At 46.2% G+C, this 18,009-nt stretch overlaps 1 protein-coding gene across 1 annotated transcript in view; it reads right to left on the minus strand.

Annotated features, from left to right (window-relative positions):
- LOC117506087 (ATP-binding cassette sub-family G member 1-like) overlaps positions 1-18,009 on the minus strand; it is a gene marked incomplete at both ends in the record, with an annotated part of 80,852 nt that overhangs the window by 40,911 nt on the left and 21,932 nt on the right. Inside the window, 2 exons of the mRNA XM_034165603.1 lie at positions 3,264-3,432; positions 4,285-4,386. Coding sequence (XP_034021494.1) covers positions 3,264-3,432; positions 4,285-4,386 — 271 coding nt within the window. The remainder of the gene's footprint in view (positions 1-3,263; positions 3,433-4,284; positions 4,387-18,009) is intronic.

An 18,009-nucleotide genomic window follows, 5' to 3' on the forward strand; every position in this document is an offset into this window, starting at 1 on the left:
ATCGTGTGGGGCCCAGCTCTTCTCTAGACAGACGTCTTCTATCCTCGAGCCTGCCCACACGTCATCTTTATATATTGACTGAATTCAAAATCTGTGATTGTCTGTATTTCGTTGTGCACATTCACAACATTAAATTGTTATCTTTTTGGCTCATCCGTTGTCCGTTCATTCACGCCCCCTGTTGTGGGTCCATGTCACTACACTTTCTCAACACTCCCTACTTAGCTGACCTAATTAAACCTTACGTACCGGCCCGGGCTTTATGTTCTCAGGGTGCAGGACTACTTTGTGTTCCTAAGGTGAATAAGACGTCTGCGGGTCACAGAGCTTTCTCTTATCGTGCCCCTGTTCTGTGGAATGATCTCCCTGTGTCAATAAAACAGTCAGATTCTGTGGAGACTTTCAAGTCCAGATTTAAGACGCACTTATTTTCCCTTTCATGTGGCAGCATACTGGTACAGTTTTGTTTACGCTTTTTACTCTTTTAATTCATTTATTAGTAATTGGAGCGGGCTGCGGCCTCAACTTTACCTAAATTCTGGGTCTTTTTGTGAAGTTTAGGGCTAGTGGCCGGCGATCACCTTAGTATTTCTTCTGTTTTTCTTGTTGATTAATGCTGGCAAATTATACTGTATTTATACTGTATTTCTTGTCTTTCTGATACCTGATTCTGTTTTTTTTTGTTTGAGGTGTAGCGCCATCCAGAGATGGGAGTTGTATTTGTGTTGGCGACCCTCCTGTCCTGTGTGCCAATAGCATTTCTTGTATATTCGTCCGTGAAATGTTCTGTAATTTGTGTCTGTATCATGGCCCAAGCAGAGGGTCACCCCTTGAGTCTGGTCTGCTTGAGGTTTCTTCCTCAGAGGGAGTTTTTTCCTTACCACTGTTGCTCTGGGGGTTTGTAAGGTTAGACCTTACCTGTGTGAAGCGCTTTGAGGCAACTCTGTTGTGATTTGGCACTATATAAAGGAAAATAAATTGAAATTGAAAATTGATGGTCTGCAGGTGAGACCATAGTTAGCTGTAGGGCAAAGCTTCTAATTGAGTAGCAGTGAGTGAGGATGTATTCCAGCCTGCACTGCCTGAGTTGGACAAAATAAGTCCTGTTGACACCAAAGTTGGTAAAATAGTTCCACACGTGGGCCTGTGGGTCTGGGTCATCAGCCAGGCTCCACCTGCAGGGCTCCAGACACAATCCACGCCAAGGGCTTGGACCCAATGGTGTTTCTACACTGAATTACTCCCTGGGCGAGACCCCTCCAAACGCCCCCCCACCCAAAAAAAAAACCCTCCCACAAAATTTTGCACAACCATTTTCTTCTTATTATTTTTAATATTTTAAGAATTGCCCCTGAAATTGGAACTGACATCAAAAGACTGCAGGCTGTAATACAACTCCGATATCAAACATCCATCAATTTCAATTTAATTCAATTTATTTAATTTATATAGTGCCAAATCACAACAAAGTTGCCTCAAGGCGCTTCACACAAGTAAGGTCTAACCTTACTAACCCCCAGAGCAACAGTGGTAAGGAAAAACTCCCTCTGATGATTTGAGGAAGAAACCTCAAGCAGACCAGACTCAAAGGGGTGACCCTCTGCTTGGGCCATGATACAAACACAAATTACAGAACAATTTAAAAAACAAATATACAGGAAATGTTGCCGGTGCACAGGACAGGAGGGTTTCAGAAACAGACACCACACCCATCTCTGGATGGAGCTGCACCTCAAACAGAAAAAAACAACAGAATCAGGCATCAGAAAGACAAGAAATACAGTATAATTTGTCAACATTAAACAACAAGAAAAACAGAAGAAATACTAAGGTGATCACCGGCCACTAACCCTAAACTTAACTAAAAGACCCAGACTTTAGATAAAGTTGAGGTCATGGCACATTCCGTTTACTAATAAAATGAATTTAAAAGACTAAAAAGTGCAGAACTGTACTATGCCAGTATGCTAGCCATACGAAAGGGAAAATAAGTGCGTCTTAAGTCTGAACTTGAAAGTCTCCATAGAATCTGACTGTTTTATTGATGCAGGGAGATCATTCCACAGAACAGGGGCACGATAAGAGAAAGCAGACTTCTTATTCACCTTAGGGACACAAAGTAGTCCTGCACCCTGAGAACGCAAAGCCCGGGCCGGTACGTAGGGTTTAATTAGGTCAGCTAAGTAGGGAGGTGCCAGTCTGTGAACAATTTAATAGACTAGTAGCAGAACCTTAAAATCTGATCTCACTGTGACAGGAAGCCAGTGAAGAGATGCCAAAATGGGTGTAATGTGGGCAAATTTTCTGCTTCTGGCCAAAAGTCTGGCAGCAATCTTCTAAGGATTTTATGTGGATGAGATTGCCAGCAGTTATTGGCATGTATAACTGAGTATCATCAGCATAGCAATGAAAGGTAATCCCAAAACGCTGCAATATGTGCCCAAGGGGTGCTATGTTTTTCATTACAATAGGGTCAAGATTAGGTTTCTTAAGTAATGGTTTAATCACTGCAGATTTGAAATATTTAGGAACAGATCCAGAAGTTAAAGAAAGATTAATAATTTCCAGCACAGTCAGCCCAAGAGTGGGCCACAGTTTTGTTGGTATAGGATCAAATAAACAGGTTGTGCTTTTTGTTGACATTACGAGTTTTGTCAGCATGCCTAGTGAGATACTATCAAATTCTGTAAATCTAGGTAATACTTCAGTAGTGGCGCCCACATCAATAGCAGGGTGTAGTGGCTGGATTAAGGCATGCTGCGATATGTTTAACTTAACGTCTTCTATTTTCTTCTCAAAGTAATTCAGGAAATCTTGTGCTGTAAAAGGAGAGCGAACTACAGGTGGTTGTCCATGAATAAGTGTGGATGATCCACAGACAAAGGTAACGCAGAATTTTGGTTCTGTGCTGTGTCCTAAGTGGACTTTGCCCCACCAGAGAGGAGACACTGGACAGCAGGATCCCACTGAGCGGAGCAGATGGGAAACGGGGAGCAAGCTGCTCCGTCCAGAGCCAAAACGGAGTAGCATGCACAGGGAGGAGAGCATCTATTCGCAGGGACAATGCAGGAGACAACCGTCGAATCTCACTCTCACTGCTTCTATTTTGTGCACCTCAGCAAGCAGGAGCACCTGCTGCCTGGTTCACCCATACCAAAACCCACTACTGCTTAGACCCTATGTACACCTGTTTGCAGGTCTGGAGGTGTATGAAATTCAAGTGTAGCAGATGCTGAGGAATGTGCCACACCGCTTGGACTTACAGGTGAGGACAGTGGGCATGAGAGCAGCAAACATGAGGAAGAGCATGGAGAAGAAGAGGAATCCTGAGTTGCTGAGGACCTTCTTGGCTTCATTTCCGATGCCCAGGTACAGCAAACCAATCAGAACACCAATTCCAATATGAGATGTGATCCTCAGGTGGGTCAGAACCTGTTGAGCCAACGAGAACAGTAATGTAACCAGGAAAGATGTAACAGTTTGTGCAGGACTGATACTGACAATAACATCAAGATCCAGATGAAGAACCAGTGACTTCCTGGATGCTGCCACCAGCAGTGAGTCTGAATGTGAAGAGACTGACCAACTTGTTGAGAGATTCAAGATTGTGAGTTCAGTAAAGGTTCAGTGTTACCCAGACCCTCAGACTAATTTCCAACCCTGACTGTTACCTTAACTATAACCTGGACCTGAACCCACTGGCCCTTCCCCAAATATTAACTTATATTCCAGTTCTGGTCCAAACCTTGACTTAACCCCTGATCCTGACCTGAATCTTAACCCTCAACCTTAACTGTAATCCAACTCTAACCTTTAAAGTTAACACCAACCTTTCCTGAACCCTGACCCCACCGCTACCCCTACCTCAAACCATAACCCGGACCCAAACCTTCTCTTTCATAATACTTGCCATGACCCTGTATTTTAGCTGAAACCCAAATCCTTGAGCCTACCCTGACGATAGCACCTAACACAATCCTTACCCTTGGTTTTAATCCTAATTTTAATCAAGTAAAATCTCCCGACCCTGAACCTTACCTCTTAACCTCTAACAAGAATGAAGGATTTATTTTAAAGCTTTGGGGTTAGACCAAAGTTTGTGTCTGCAATGTGTGTCCCATCAGTCACAGACATTTTTTCAGGGATTTTTTTATTTATCTGACTTTTGTCAGTCACGTGAGATGTTCTGGTGAGGTGTCCACCAGGAGTCTACTGTTCCCATTGTACATATGTGGACTGTAGTCAATGAAAGTGTCCACTAGGTGTCAGTGTGCTCATTCTCACAGAGTCCCGGAGGATGCTGAGGAAGGTTCGTCTGAACAGGATGGAGAACTGAGTCATGCAGCTGGCCGAGAAACTGTGGCAACCCTCTGAAGGGGACGGGACCTGAGAGACACAGGCACACGTAGTCATTAAAAACACAGGCAGAGGTGTGTGTCTGTGTCTCTGCACACACGTACGTGGATATGCTGCACATGTGCACGCAAACAGGTGCATGTTTGCTTTATGAAACGTAACATTTCTGATTTTGAGGGCAAACCAAAGACAAAGTTGTCATGGTATTTCGGTCAATGGCTGCTCTGTCATGTTGAGGTGAACCTGGGGGCTTACACTTCAACAGTAAATTCTATTTTTAAGGTACTTCCTTTTTATATATGCCCATGTATTGCATATCAAAATGTTCAGAACAATATGGGCTTTCTGAATGTGAGACAGATAACTATCCAGAGCACCATCTAAAGATATCATTTGACTAAATATGAAAATCTGAAATGCATTTTTAGACATTTTTGCTAGAAACAAACGTAGTGCCATATATGAAAGAAAAATGGAGCTCAATACACACAGGGACAAAATTATACATACAGGCTCATATTTGTATAATAATATACATACACTCACAAATCTTTGAATAAGTGGTGCTGAAGGTTCTATAGCGTCTTCTAACATCACATGGTCAAGAATTGTTAACACCTCCTTACTGATTATGATAGGCTACAACTGGAAGTTTCTCTTTGCCAACATAAAAAGCGCTTGATAGCACTCACTGGACTGACCAAGACTAAGAACAATGGGAAAGTCCAAGGAACTCTACTATGTCCTGGACTGTCTCGGGGGCACATTTGCACAGCCTGTGACTTGGGTCCTGTCGGCTGTGGTGGACTCCTGCCTCTATGGATCTGGTGTTAGGGCTTGTTCTTGTGCTGCCATGATCAGAGCCTCTGTGTTGTCCTTTAGGCTGGACTTTTCCAGCCACTGGCAGGTCTTCTTGATGTCAGCCACTTTATCTGTCGATGGCACATGCCATGGAGGGGCTTGGTCTTTCATGATATCTTGTCTTCCTGCTCCTTATCACCATCTGTCTTCAGCTGTCTGAGGCATTCTTGTAACAGCTGATTATATATATATATATATATATATATATATATATATATATATATATATATATATACGAGGGCTGTCAAAGTAACGGTCCTTTTTATTTTTTTCAAAAACTATATGGATTTCATTCATATGTTTTTACGTCAGACATGCTTGAACCCTCGTGCGCATGCGTGAGTTTTTCTACGCCTGTCGGTGACGTCATTCGCCTGTGAGCACTCCTTGTGGGAGGAGTCGTCCAGCCCCTCGTCGGAATTCCTTTGTCTGAGAAGTTGCTGAGAGACTGGCGCTTTGTTTGATCAAAATTTTTTCTAAACCTGTGAGACACATCGAAGTGGACACGGTTCGAAAAATTAAGCTGGTTTTCAGTGAAAATTTTAACGGCTGATGAGAGATTTTGAGGTGATTCTGTCGCTTTAAGGACTTCCCACAGTGCGAGACGTCGTGCAGCGCTCTCAGGCGCCATCGTCAGCCTGTTTCAAGCTGAAAACCTCCACATTTCAGGCTCTATTGATCCAGGATGTCGTGAGAGAACAGAGAAGTTTCAGAAGAAGTCGGTTTCAGCATTTTATCCAGATATTCCACTGTTAAAGGAGATTTTTTTAATGAAAGACGTGCGGACGGGTCCGCGCGTCGGCTCGCAGCCGCTGCGACGCTCCGCCACAGGAAAAACACCTCTGTTGAAAGCCTTAAGGACAAGTTGGAACATGTTCTTCTGTTAAACAATTTCTCATATACTCACTCCACTGAAAGCCATCAAAAGCCACCTGGATTTTACAAATGGCTATCAACACGGAGGTGTTTTTCCTGTGCCGCCGCACCGCGTCGGCGTCCGCACGTCTTTCATTAAAAAAAATCTCCTTTAACAGTGGAATATCCGGATAAAATGCTGAAACCGACTTCTTCTGAAACTTCTCTGTTCTCTCACGATGTCCTGGATCAATAGAGCCTGAAATGTGGAGGTTTTCAGCTTGAACAGGCTGATGACGGCGCCTGAGAGCGCTGAGCGACGTCTCACACCGTGGGAAGTCCTTAAAGCGACAGAATCACCTCAAAATCTCTCATCAGCCGTTAAAATTTTCACTGAAAACCAGCTTAATTTTTCGAACCGTGTCCACTTCGATGTGTCTCACAGGTTTAGAAAAAATTTTGATCAAACAACGCGCCAGTCTCTCAGCAACTTCTCAGACAAAGGAATTCCGACGAGGGGCTGGACGACTCCTCCCACAAGGAGTGCTCACAGGCGAATGACGTCACCGACAGGCGTGGAAAAACCCACGCATGCGCACGAGGGTTCATGCATGTCTGACGTAAAAACATGAATGAAATCCATATAGTTTTTGAAAAAAATAAAAAGGACCGTTACTTTATTGACAGCCCTCGTATATATATATATATATATATATATATATATATATATATATATATATATATATATAATGTGTATGAACTTCGGTATGAGACACATACCCTTAACTGTGGGCCCATGGGTGTGTTGGCAAGGCCAAATAAATTTTTTTTTCTATTTAATTTATTTTCATTTATATAGCACCAAATCACAACAAAGCTGTCTCAAGGCGTTTGGTCTAAGTCTCCACAGAATCTGACTGTTTTATTGATGCAGGGAGATCATTCCACAGAACAGGGGCACGATAAGAGAAAGCTCTGTGACCCGCAGATTTCTTATTCACTCTTGGGATACAAAGTAGTCCTGCACCCTGAGAACGCAGAGCCCGGGCCGGTACATAAGGTTTAATTAGGTCAGCTAGGTAGGAGGGTGCCAGTCCCTGAACAATTTTATAGGTTAGTAGCAGAACCTTAAAATCTGATCTCACTGGAACAGGAAGCCAGTGAAAAGATGCCAAAATGGGTGTAATGTGGTGAAACCTTCTGCTTCGTGTCAAAAGTCTGGCTGCAGCATTTTGAACCAATTGGAGACCCCTAATGCTGGACTGCAGTAAACCAGAAAATAGAACATTGCAGTAGTCCAATCTAGAAGAGATAAACACATGGATCAGGGTCTCAGTATCAGCCATAGACAGGATGGGACGAATCTTCACTATATTTCGCAGGTAGAAGAAAGCAGTCCCAGAAAGCAGATGGCATAGAACAGCACAACACAACCGGAGCGAGCTTCGACGGCACGGCATTTGAAGAAATGGAAAAAACCCCAGCTTGATTTAATGTAATATCTACAAATAACAATGAAAGAAAGCCTTAACAACAACAGCTCTTGGCGGACGTGGATATCCAGAACCAACAACAGTGGACTGCATCGCAGATTTAGAAAACTACATCAATCACTACTACCAGGCCTGCTGCTTGGACATGGCTTCTCCGGTATACTAAGACGACAACAACCCGTGTAAACGTAAGAAAAAGGACTCCTCTACAGACACGGAGGATCTCCAGACAATGGAGGTGGAGATAAGACTGCTCTGTTCCATCAACACAAAGCTGGATTTGCTCATGGCGTTACACACGGAGATTAAAGACATTCAGGTGAACCCCAGTTTTGCATATGAAAAAATAGAATGGTTGGAGTCTGAAAATAAATCACCCAAAGCATCAGTGGAGTTATTAACCAAAAAAAGTGACATTCTATCCAAAGAAAATGTCATGATTCTCAGGGGAGCTGGACACAGCAGGAGGCAGGAGGTATAATGCAGACTCACAAACAGGTGGTAGGATGTAAAAGGCTTTATTGTAAATTCTGGCAGAGGGTCTGGTACACAAAAAGGCAGTCTGCGAGGCGAAGGTACAGGCAGGTGTAATACAAAGGCATCGTCAAAAATACAGGCTGAGATCCAAGCACAGCAATCAAAGTTACAAAGGCTAAGACAAAAGGCAAGGTCAAGAAAAACAGGCATGGCTGGCAACAAAGCACTAGGACTAGAAACTTGGAACATAGATATGTGAGCTGGAACGGAGATAGTAACATCAACGAACAGGCAAGAGACATGAAAAGTAGCAGGGCTTAAATACACAGTGGTTTAATTAGGAAGTGATTTGGAGCAGGTGTGGTGAGCAGGCAGGAGGAGGGTGTGGACAGACAAAGATGAGACAATGTGAGACAAGAGAGTGCAGTGACAAGATGGCAGACAAAACGGGGTGTGGCCAACAGAGATGAGGACGTGCAGGACAAGAGAGTGCAGGGATCAGAGGGAGACAGAGATACAAATGAAACTAGGTGTGATTATATGAGAACAGAGATGGGGAGTGTAACAAGGGAGTGCAGAGACAACATGGACATAACTAATAACCATAAAGTAACAATACTAAAATAACAAGACTGAGAAGAACTAATGGACAAAGGATGCATGGACACTTGACAAGAAAAGATTCATACTAGACAAAAAATAGAAAAGCAGGCATCAAGAAAATAGAACTGACATCAATAATACAACCAAAGACTAATGTGATAAACCTGACAAATCAAACTAGTGACATCAGCAATCATGAAACAATCAAAAACAGTGGATCAAAACTAAACAACAGAACTCAACATGTGGCAGAACAGAAAACAACAAGCTGTGACAAAAGCAATGCTGAACAAAAAACAAAGACAGTGGATCAAAGATTGCACTAAACCAGAATGAAACTCAAGATGTGGGTGAAGAGTGATGAACAGAAAATAAGCAGTGACAAAGCAAAAAAAAAAAAAAAAGAGATGATAAAAAACAGACAAAAGAACTCAATAAAGACAAACTGGCAGAAAATTATAATGATCACAGACAGAGCAGGGGCAAATCATGACAGAAAACAAGATGACAAATGAAATAATACTGGATATTCAGTCTAGGAGCATGTGTGACAACTTCATTTTCTCAGGGATACCAGAAAACCCGCCTCAGATGATGATCCAGAAACCCTCTTAAAAGACTTCATTGTTTGCAAGCTCAAACTTCCATCTGCTTCTGTTGACAACATCACTTTCCATCATGTGCACAGACTCGGTGGACCCAAGAGCAGAAGACCTTGGTCCATCATCATCAAAATGGAACATTACAAGCATTAAGACCTCATTAAAAGCAAAGCCAGAGAGCTCAGAGGGACCATTTCATTTTCATTTTATTTAAGGATCCCCATTAGTCTTTACCAAAGTAGAGACTGTTCTTCCTGGGGACCAGACCAGTCTCGAATAAAAGTATTACAATTACATCAAAGTATTACAATTTATACATCTCATATGCACCAACTGTACAATTCACAGAACATACACAAGTAACAGTTATTTCTTCACAAAACAAACACCAGCACTACATTCACTACATTAGGAGAACTGTCTTATTGAGTTTACATTTCTTAAGATTTGCTTTGAAAACTATATGATTTCGTATTAACCTCACATCCGGAGGCAACTGATTCCAATATAAGATGGATCGATCTATAAATGTGTTTTTTAAAGCAAAAACAAAAACAAGCCCTTCCGGCTCCTCTCTTGCAGGGTGTGGGCACGCCTCTATGCCCGGGGGGAGCTGGGCAGCTGGCTGGCCTGCCTATGGGGGCCCCGGTGCCACGCCGCAGGGCTTCTGGTCCTATTGGGGGTAGGGGTGGTGGCGGCAGGGGGTAGTTGGGCGACCATCATTCCTTTTCATGTGGGGTGTCTGTCCACTCTGCCATTGGTGGGCTGGGTTCTGGTGTCTGGTTGGGGAGTAGTGCCTCTCCCCGGGGCTCGGCTCATATGTGGCCCTTCATGCCCCTGTCTGTCCCTCTGGGTTTGTGGCACCTGCCTGACGCCCTCTGGCTCCTCGGCTGCCGCGAATGCTCTTGGGTCTCATCTTGTGCCTTCCCTGGTTTGGGGACCGCTGGGCAGGGTGGCTTGTCCATCTCCGGCTGCCTGGCCCCTTGTCCCCCCTGTTGTTTTGTTCTTCTCCTGGGCTTCCAGTGCTCCTCCAGGACTGCTCGCCTCCCCCCATCTCATGGGTTCCCTGGCGCCTCCGTTGGGTCTGGGGGTGGGCACTGGGGCCCGGTGGGGCCGGTGTGTGTGGCCCGCTCCCTGCATCACGCCTCTCCTTTCCGCCGGCTGCTTGGGGTTTGGGCTCACATGTCACACCCTTTTAATGCACTTCACCGGCTCAGTACATGCACGCACATCATATTGGGTTTTAAGCAGCACATTATAGGGTTCAAACAGATATGCAGTCAGGTGTTGGGAATGATACACACACAGCACAGAACTTCAGTTTTTGAACAAAATTTTGGGTTTAAGAACAACATCTGGCGTCCGGCAGAGACATGTTTCTGTAAATAGGCATGCTCATCTGGATTTTGGATGACACTACATTGAATTTTCTTTATTTTATGGGTTTTTTTTCTTGTTGTCAGGGAAAAAGTCACTGTGGGGCCATATCAAGGAACCAAAGGTGTAAAACTGAAGATAAAGAAGGAGATCATATCAAAGCATGAAAATGGTGTTCATGTCTCGGATGTCGCGTTGCAGCATGGTCTGTACCATACTGAAAACAAAGTGGTCATAAAGGGAGTTAATGTTGCCAAAGGAGTGACACTGATTAGCAAACAAAGCTCACGTGCACTGGATTCAAAGAGGTGGAAAAGCTGGTGTTGATCTGGAAAAATGAAACACCATCAGCTGGCAGTATGTTTTCTGAGGCTATAATTTCAGAAAAAACAAGGCATTTACGTGAGGATTTGATAAAGAAAACCCCGGGCGCTGAAGGGTTTATGACTCGTAGGGCTGGTTTGAGAAATTTAAGGAGCAAAGTGGCCCACAGTGTGGTTCAGCATGGGGGGGGCTGCAAGTTCACAAAAGAAGGTGGTGCGTATGTTTTGTCACCCAACAAGTCTTTAACTGTGACAAAACAGGATTGTTTTGGGAAAAGATGCGGAACAGAACGTACATAACCCGGGAGGAAAAGACTTGACCTGGACATAACCCTAGGATGGACAGATCAATCAATCAATCAATCAATTTTATTTATATAGCACCAAATCACAACAAACAGTTGCCCCAAGGCGCTTTATATTGTAAGGCAAGGCCATACAATAATTATGTAAAACCCCAACGGTCAAAACGACCCCCTGTGAGCAAGCACTTGGCGACAGTGGGAAGGAAAAACTCCCTTTTAACAGGAAGAAACCTCCAGCAGAACCAGGCTCAGGGAGGGGCAGTCTTCTGCTGGGACTGGTTGGGGCTGAGGGAGAGAACCAGGAAAAAGACATGCTGTGGAGGGGAGCAGAGATCGATCACTAATGATTAAATGCAGAGTGGTGCATACAGAGCAAAAAGAGAAAGAAACACTCAGTGCATCATGGGAACCCCCCAGCAGTCTAAGTCTATAGCAGCATAACTAAGGGATGGTTCAGGGTCACCTGATCCAGCCCTAACTATAAGCTTTAGCAAAAAGGAAAGTTTTAAGCCTAATCTTAAAAGTAGAGAGGGTGTCTGTCTCCCTGATCCAAATTGGGAGCTGGTTCCACAGGAGAGGAGCCTGAAAGCTGAAGGCTCTGCCTCCCATTCTACTCTTACAAACCCTAGGAACTACAAGTAAGCCTGCAGTCTGAGAGCGAAGTGCTCTATTGGGGTGATATGGTACTATGAGGTCCCTAAGATAAGAAGGGACCTGATTATTCAAAACCTTATAAGTAAGAAGAAGAATTTTAAATTCTATTCTAGAATTAACAGGAAGCCAATGAAGAGAGGCCAATATGGGTGAGATATGCTCTCTCCTTCTAGTCCCCGTCAGTACTCTAGCTGCAGCATTTTGAATTAACTGAAGGCTTTTCAGGGAACTTTTAAGACAACCTGATAATAATGAATTACAATAGTCCAGCCTAGAGGAAATAAATGCATGAATTAGTTTTTCAGCATCACTCTGAGACAAGACCTTTCTAACTTTAGAGATATTGCATAAATGCAAAAAAGCAGTCTTACATATTTGTTTAATATGCGCTTTGAATGACATATCCTGATAAAAAATGACTCCAAGATTTCTCACAGTATTACTAGAGGTCAGGGTAATGCCATCCAGAGTAAGGATCTGGTTACACACCATGTTTCTAAGATTTGTGGGGCCAAGTACAATAACTTCAGTTTTATCTGAGTTTAAAAGCAGGAAATTAGAGGTCATCCATGTCTTTATGTCTGTAAGACAATCCTGCAGTTTAGCTAATTGGTGTGTGTCCTCTGGCTTCATGGATAGATAAAGCTGGGTATCATCTGCGTAACAATGAAAATTGAAGCAATACCGTCTAATAATACTGCCTAAGGGAAGCATGTATAAAGTGAATAAAATTGGTCCTAGCACAGAACCTTGTGGAACTCCATAATTAACCTTAGTCTGTGAAGAAGATTCCCCATTTACATGAGCAAATTGTAATCTATTAGATAAATATGATTCAGATGAACTCTTCTGCTTTGTGGCAGAGCCAGCGGTGAGTTCAAGGTCAAGCCATTGTTGTTTTCATTCTGAGAACCCCAGAGTGTTTCAAAAATTTATGTGGTCCAAAAAAGCAAGTTGGACATGATGTGGAGGGCAGTTCTTCAGTGAATAGACCCATGACGTTTTTGGCCCAAGTGCGTGAAAATACCTTCAAGAAAAACATTTGGCAGTGAAGTGTCTGGTTGTGATGGACGGCGCTCCTGCTCACCCCCCAGACTTGGAGGATGAATTACTGGACAAGTTTGACTTCATCACAGTGACGTTCCTGCCACCGAACACAACCCCACGAATCAGGCTGGAGGACAGAGAGACTCTGAGACAGAGACAGACAGAGACCAGTGACGTCTCTGGGGCAAAGCATGGGGCTGAACATTGCCGGTGCTGATATTGAAGAGTTGTTGGAGGACCAAAGTACTGAGCTGTCTACGGAGGAACTAGAACTTCTTCAGAAAGAGCAGCAGAGGGAGGTGATGGAGGAAGTGACATCAGAGGAAGAGGATGTGCCAAGTTCACCCATTAATGCCACGTGTGTAACATGAGGGGAAGAGCAAACTTTTGTTGAAAAATATCACTCTGATAAAACAGGAGCAAACCGCATCATAAACCTGTTCAGTGACACTTCTGAAACATCTCAAAACGTTGGCAAAAACAGATCTCACTGGAAAGAGTTTTAGTGAGGAAGAGTGAAGACTAAGCAGAGGTCAGGACGGCAAAGGGAAGCCCAGAAGATCAGTTATCTGATGTTCTTATGGTCTCCTCTGCACAGCGAAGGTGAAATTAAATTGTCCATTTTATTATAATTACTGTACAGTATTTTGTGTAAGATGCAGTGCACATTCTTTGTACTTTGTTAGCCTTTTATGTGTGAAATACTGTTAAAAAGGTAAAAACACAGTGTGAATTTTGGGGACAGGAATAGATTGATACATTTTAGATGGTTTCATAAGGAAAAATTGGTTTTGATTTAAAAACATTGGGAACAAATTAAGTTCTAAAACCAAGGATCCACTGTGTGTGAGCATACAGTATATATCATATATGTTAGCGTGTTACCTGTGGGGATCCAAGGGCTCTGGATGGACCCAAAATACAGAAGCAAACCAAACAGCAAATGTCACCCTATTTTTCCATGATCGATGTCATACACACGTATACAGCTCTCAGCCAGGAGTGTCACTCACAGCCAGCAGTGTCACTCACAGCCAGCAGTGTCACACGCAGCCAGCAGTGTCACACGCAGCCAGCAGTGTCACTCGCAGCCAGCAGTGTAACACGCAGCCAGCAGTGTCACTCGCAGCCAGCAGTGTCACTCGCAGCCAGCAGTGTAACACGCAGCCAGCAGTGTAACACGCAGCCAGCAGTGTCACTCGCAGCCAGCAGTGTCACACGCATCCAGCAGTGTCACACGCATCCAGCAGTGTCACGCGCAGCCAGCAGTGTAACACACAGTCAGGAGCGTTACTCACAGCCAGGATCGTCAATCTCAACCAGGAGTGTCACTCGCAGCCAGGATCGTCAATCTCAACCAGCAGTGTCACTCGCAGTCAGCAGCGTCACTCTCAGCCAGAATCGTCACTCACAGTCAGGATCGTCAATCTCAACCATGAGTGTCACTCACAGTCAGTATCGCCAATCACAGTCAGCACTGTAACACACAGCCAGCAGTGTCACTCGCAGCCAGCAGTGTCACACGCATCCAGCAGTGTCACGCGCAGCCAGCAGTGTCACGCACAGCCAGCAGTGTCACGCACAGCCAGCAGTGTAACACACAATCATGAGCGTTACTCGCAGCCAGGATCGTCAATCTCAACCAGCAGTGTCACTCTCAACCAGGATCGTCACTCACAGCCAGCAGTGTCACTCACAGCCAGCAATGTCACACGCAGCTAGCAGTGTAACACGCAGCCAGCAGTGTAACACGCAGCCAGCAGTGTAACATGCAGCCAGCAGTGTAACACACAGTCAGGAGCGTTACTCACAGCCAGGATTGTCAATCTCAACCAGGAGTGTCACTCGCAGCCAGGATCGTCAATCTCAACCAGCAGTGTAACACACAGCCAGCAGTGTAACACACAGCCAGCAGTGTAACACGCAGCCAGCAGTGTAACACGCAGTCAGGAGCGTTACTCACAGCCAGGATCGTCAATCTCAACCAGGAGTGTCACTCGCAGCCAGGATCGTCAATCTCAACCAGCAGTGTCACTCGCAGCCAGGATCGTCAATCTCAACCAGCAGTGTAACACGCAGCCAGCAGTGTAACACACAGCCAGCAGTGTCACTCACATCCAGCAGTGTCACTCACAACCAGCAGTGTAACAAGCAGCCAGCAGTGTAACACGCAGCCAGCAGTGTAACACACAGTCAGGAGCGTTACTCACAGCCAGGATTGTCAATCTCAACCAGGAGTGTCACTCGCAGTCAGGATCGTCAATCTCAACCAGCAGTGTCACTCGCAGTCAGCAGCGTCACTCTCAGCCAGGATCGTCACTCACAGTCAGGATCGTCAATCTCAACCAGGAGTGTCACTCACAGTCAGTATCGTCAATCGCAGCCAGCAGTGTAACACGCAGCCAGCAGTGTCACACGCAGCCAGCAGTGTCACACGCAGCCAGCAGTGTCACACACAGCCAGCAGTGTAACACGCAGCCAGCAGTGTAACACACAGCCAGCAGTGTCACTCACAGCCAGCAGTGTCACTCACAGCCAGCAGTGTCACTCACATCCAGCAGTGTCACTCACAACCAGCAGTGTAACACGCATCCAGCAGTGTCACGCGCATCCAGCAGTGTCACGCGCAGCCAGCAGTGTCACATGCAGCCAGCAGTGTAACACGCAGTCAGGAGCGTTACTCACAGCCAGGATCGTCAATCTCAACCAGGAGTGTCACTCGCAGCCAGGATCGTCAATCTCAACCAGCAGTGTCACTCGCAGTCAGCAGCGTCACTCTCAGCCAGAATCGTCACTCACAGTCAGGATCGTCAATCTCAACCAGGAGTGTCACTCACAGTCAGTATCGCCAATCGCAGTCAGCACTGTAACACACAGCCAGCAGTGTCACTCGCAGCCAGCAGTGTCACTCGCAGCCAGCAGTGTCACACGCATGCAGCAGTGTCACGTGCAGCCAGCAGTGTCACGCGCAGCCAGCAGTGTCACACACAGCCAGCTGTGTAACACACAATCAGGAGTGTTACTCACAGCCAGGATCGTCAATCTCAACCAGGAGTGTCACTCGCAGCCAGGATCATCAATCTCAACCAGCAGTGTCACTCTCAACCAGGATCGTCACTCACAGCCAGCAGTGTCACTCACAGCCAGCAGTGTAACACGCAGCTAGCCGTGTAACACGCAGCCAGCAGTGTAACATGCAGCCAGCAGTGTAACACACAGTCAGGAGCGTTACTCACAGCCAGGATTGTCAATCTCAACCAGGAGTGTCACTCGCAGCCAGGATCGTCAATCTCAACCAGCAGTGTAACACACAACCAGCAGTGTAACACGCAGCCAGCAGCGTAACACGCAGTCAGGAGCGTTACTCACAGCCAGCATCGTCAATCTCAACCAGGAGTGTCACTCGCAGTCAGGATCGTCAATCTCAACCAGCAGTGTCACTCGCAGCCAGGATCGTCAATCTCAACCAGCAGTGTCACTCGCAGCCAGGATCGTCAATCTCAACCAGCAGTGTAACACGCAGCCAGCAGTGTAACACGCAGCCAGCAGTGTCACTCACATCCAGCAGTGTCACTCACAACCAGCAGTGTAACACGCATCCAGCAGTGTCACGCGCAGCCAGCAGTGTCACTCACAGCCAGCAGTGTCACGCACAGCCAGCAGTGTCATGCGCAGCCAGCAGTGTCACGCGCAGCCAGCAGTGTCACACGCAGCCAGCAGTGTAACACGCAGCCAGCAGTGTAACACGCAGCCAGCAGTGTAACACGCAGCTAGCCGTGTAACACGCAGCCAGCAGTGTAACATGCAGCCAGCAGTGTAACACACAGTCAGGAGCGTTACTCACAGCCAGGATTGTCAATCTCAACCAGGAGTGTCACTCGCAGCCAGGATCGTCAATCTCAACCAGGAGTGTCACTCGCAGTCAGGATCGTCAATCTCAACCAGCAGTGTCACTCGCAGCCAGGATCGTCAATCTCAACCAGCAGTGTCACTCGCAGCCAGGATCGTCAATCTCAACCAGCAGTGTAACACGCAGCCAGCAGTGTAACACACAGCCAGCAGTGTCACTCACATCCAGCAGTGTCACTCACAACCAGCAGTGTAACACGCATCCAGCAGTGTCACGCGCAGCCAGCAGTGTCACGCGCAGCCAGCAGTGTCACGCGCAGCCAGCAGTGTCACGCACAGCCAGCAGTGTCACGCGCAGCCAGCAGTGTCACACGCAGCCAGCAGTGTAACACGCAGCCAGCAGTGTAACACACAGCCAGGAGCGTAACTCACAGCCAGGATCGTCAATCTCAACCAGGAGTGTCACTCGCAGTCAGGATCGTCAATCTCAACCAGCAGTGTCACTTGCAGTCAGCAGCGTCACTCTCAGCCAGGATCGTCACTCACAGTCAGTATCATCAATCTCAACCAGGAGTGTCACTCGCAGTCAGCAGTGTAACACACAGCCAGCAGTGTCACTCGCAGTCAGCAGTGTCACTCGCAGCCAGCAGTGTCACACGCAGCCAGCAGTGTAACACGCAGTCAGCAGTGTCACACGCAGCCAGCAGTGTCACTCGCAGCCAGCAGTGTGACTCGCAGCCAGAAGTGTCACACGCAGCCAGCAGTGTCACACGCAGCCAGCAGTGTCACACACAGCCAGCAGTGTAACACACAGCCAGCAGTGTAACACACAGCCAGCAGTGTCACTCACAGCCAGCAGTGTCACACGCAGCCAGCAGTGTCACGCGCAGCCAGCAGTGTCACGCGCAGCCAGCAGTGTCACGCGCAGCCAGCAGTGTCACACGCAGCCAGCAGTGTAACACACAGTCAGGAGTGTCACTCGCAGCCAGGATAGTCACTCTCAACCAGCAGTGTCACTCGCAGTCAGAAGCGTCACTCTCAGCCAGCAGTGTCACTCGCAGTCAGCAGTGTCACTCGCAGCCAGGATTGTCAATCTCAACCAGTAGCGTCACTCTCAGCCAGGATTGTCAATCTCAACCAGGTGCGTCACATGCAGCCAGCAGTGTCACTCACAGCCAGGAGCGTTACTCACAGCCAGGATCGTCAA

This window comes from Thalassophryne amazonica, unplaced genomic scaffold (genome assembly GCF_902500255.1).
Source record: "Thalassophryne amazonica unplaced genomic scaffold, fThaAma1.1, whole genome shotgun sequence".
Taxonomy (NCBI): domain Eukaryota; kingdom Metazoa; phylum Chordata; class Actinopteri; order Batrachoidiformes; family Batrachoididae; genus Thalassophryne; species Thalassophryne amazonica.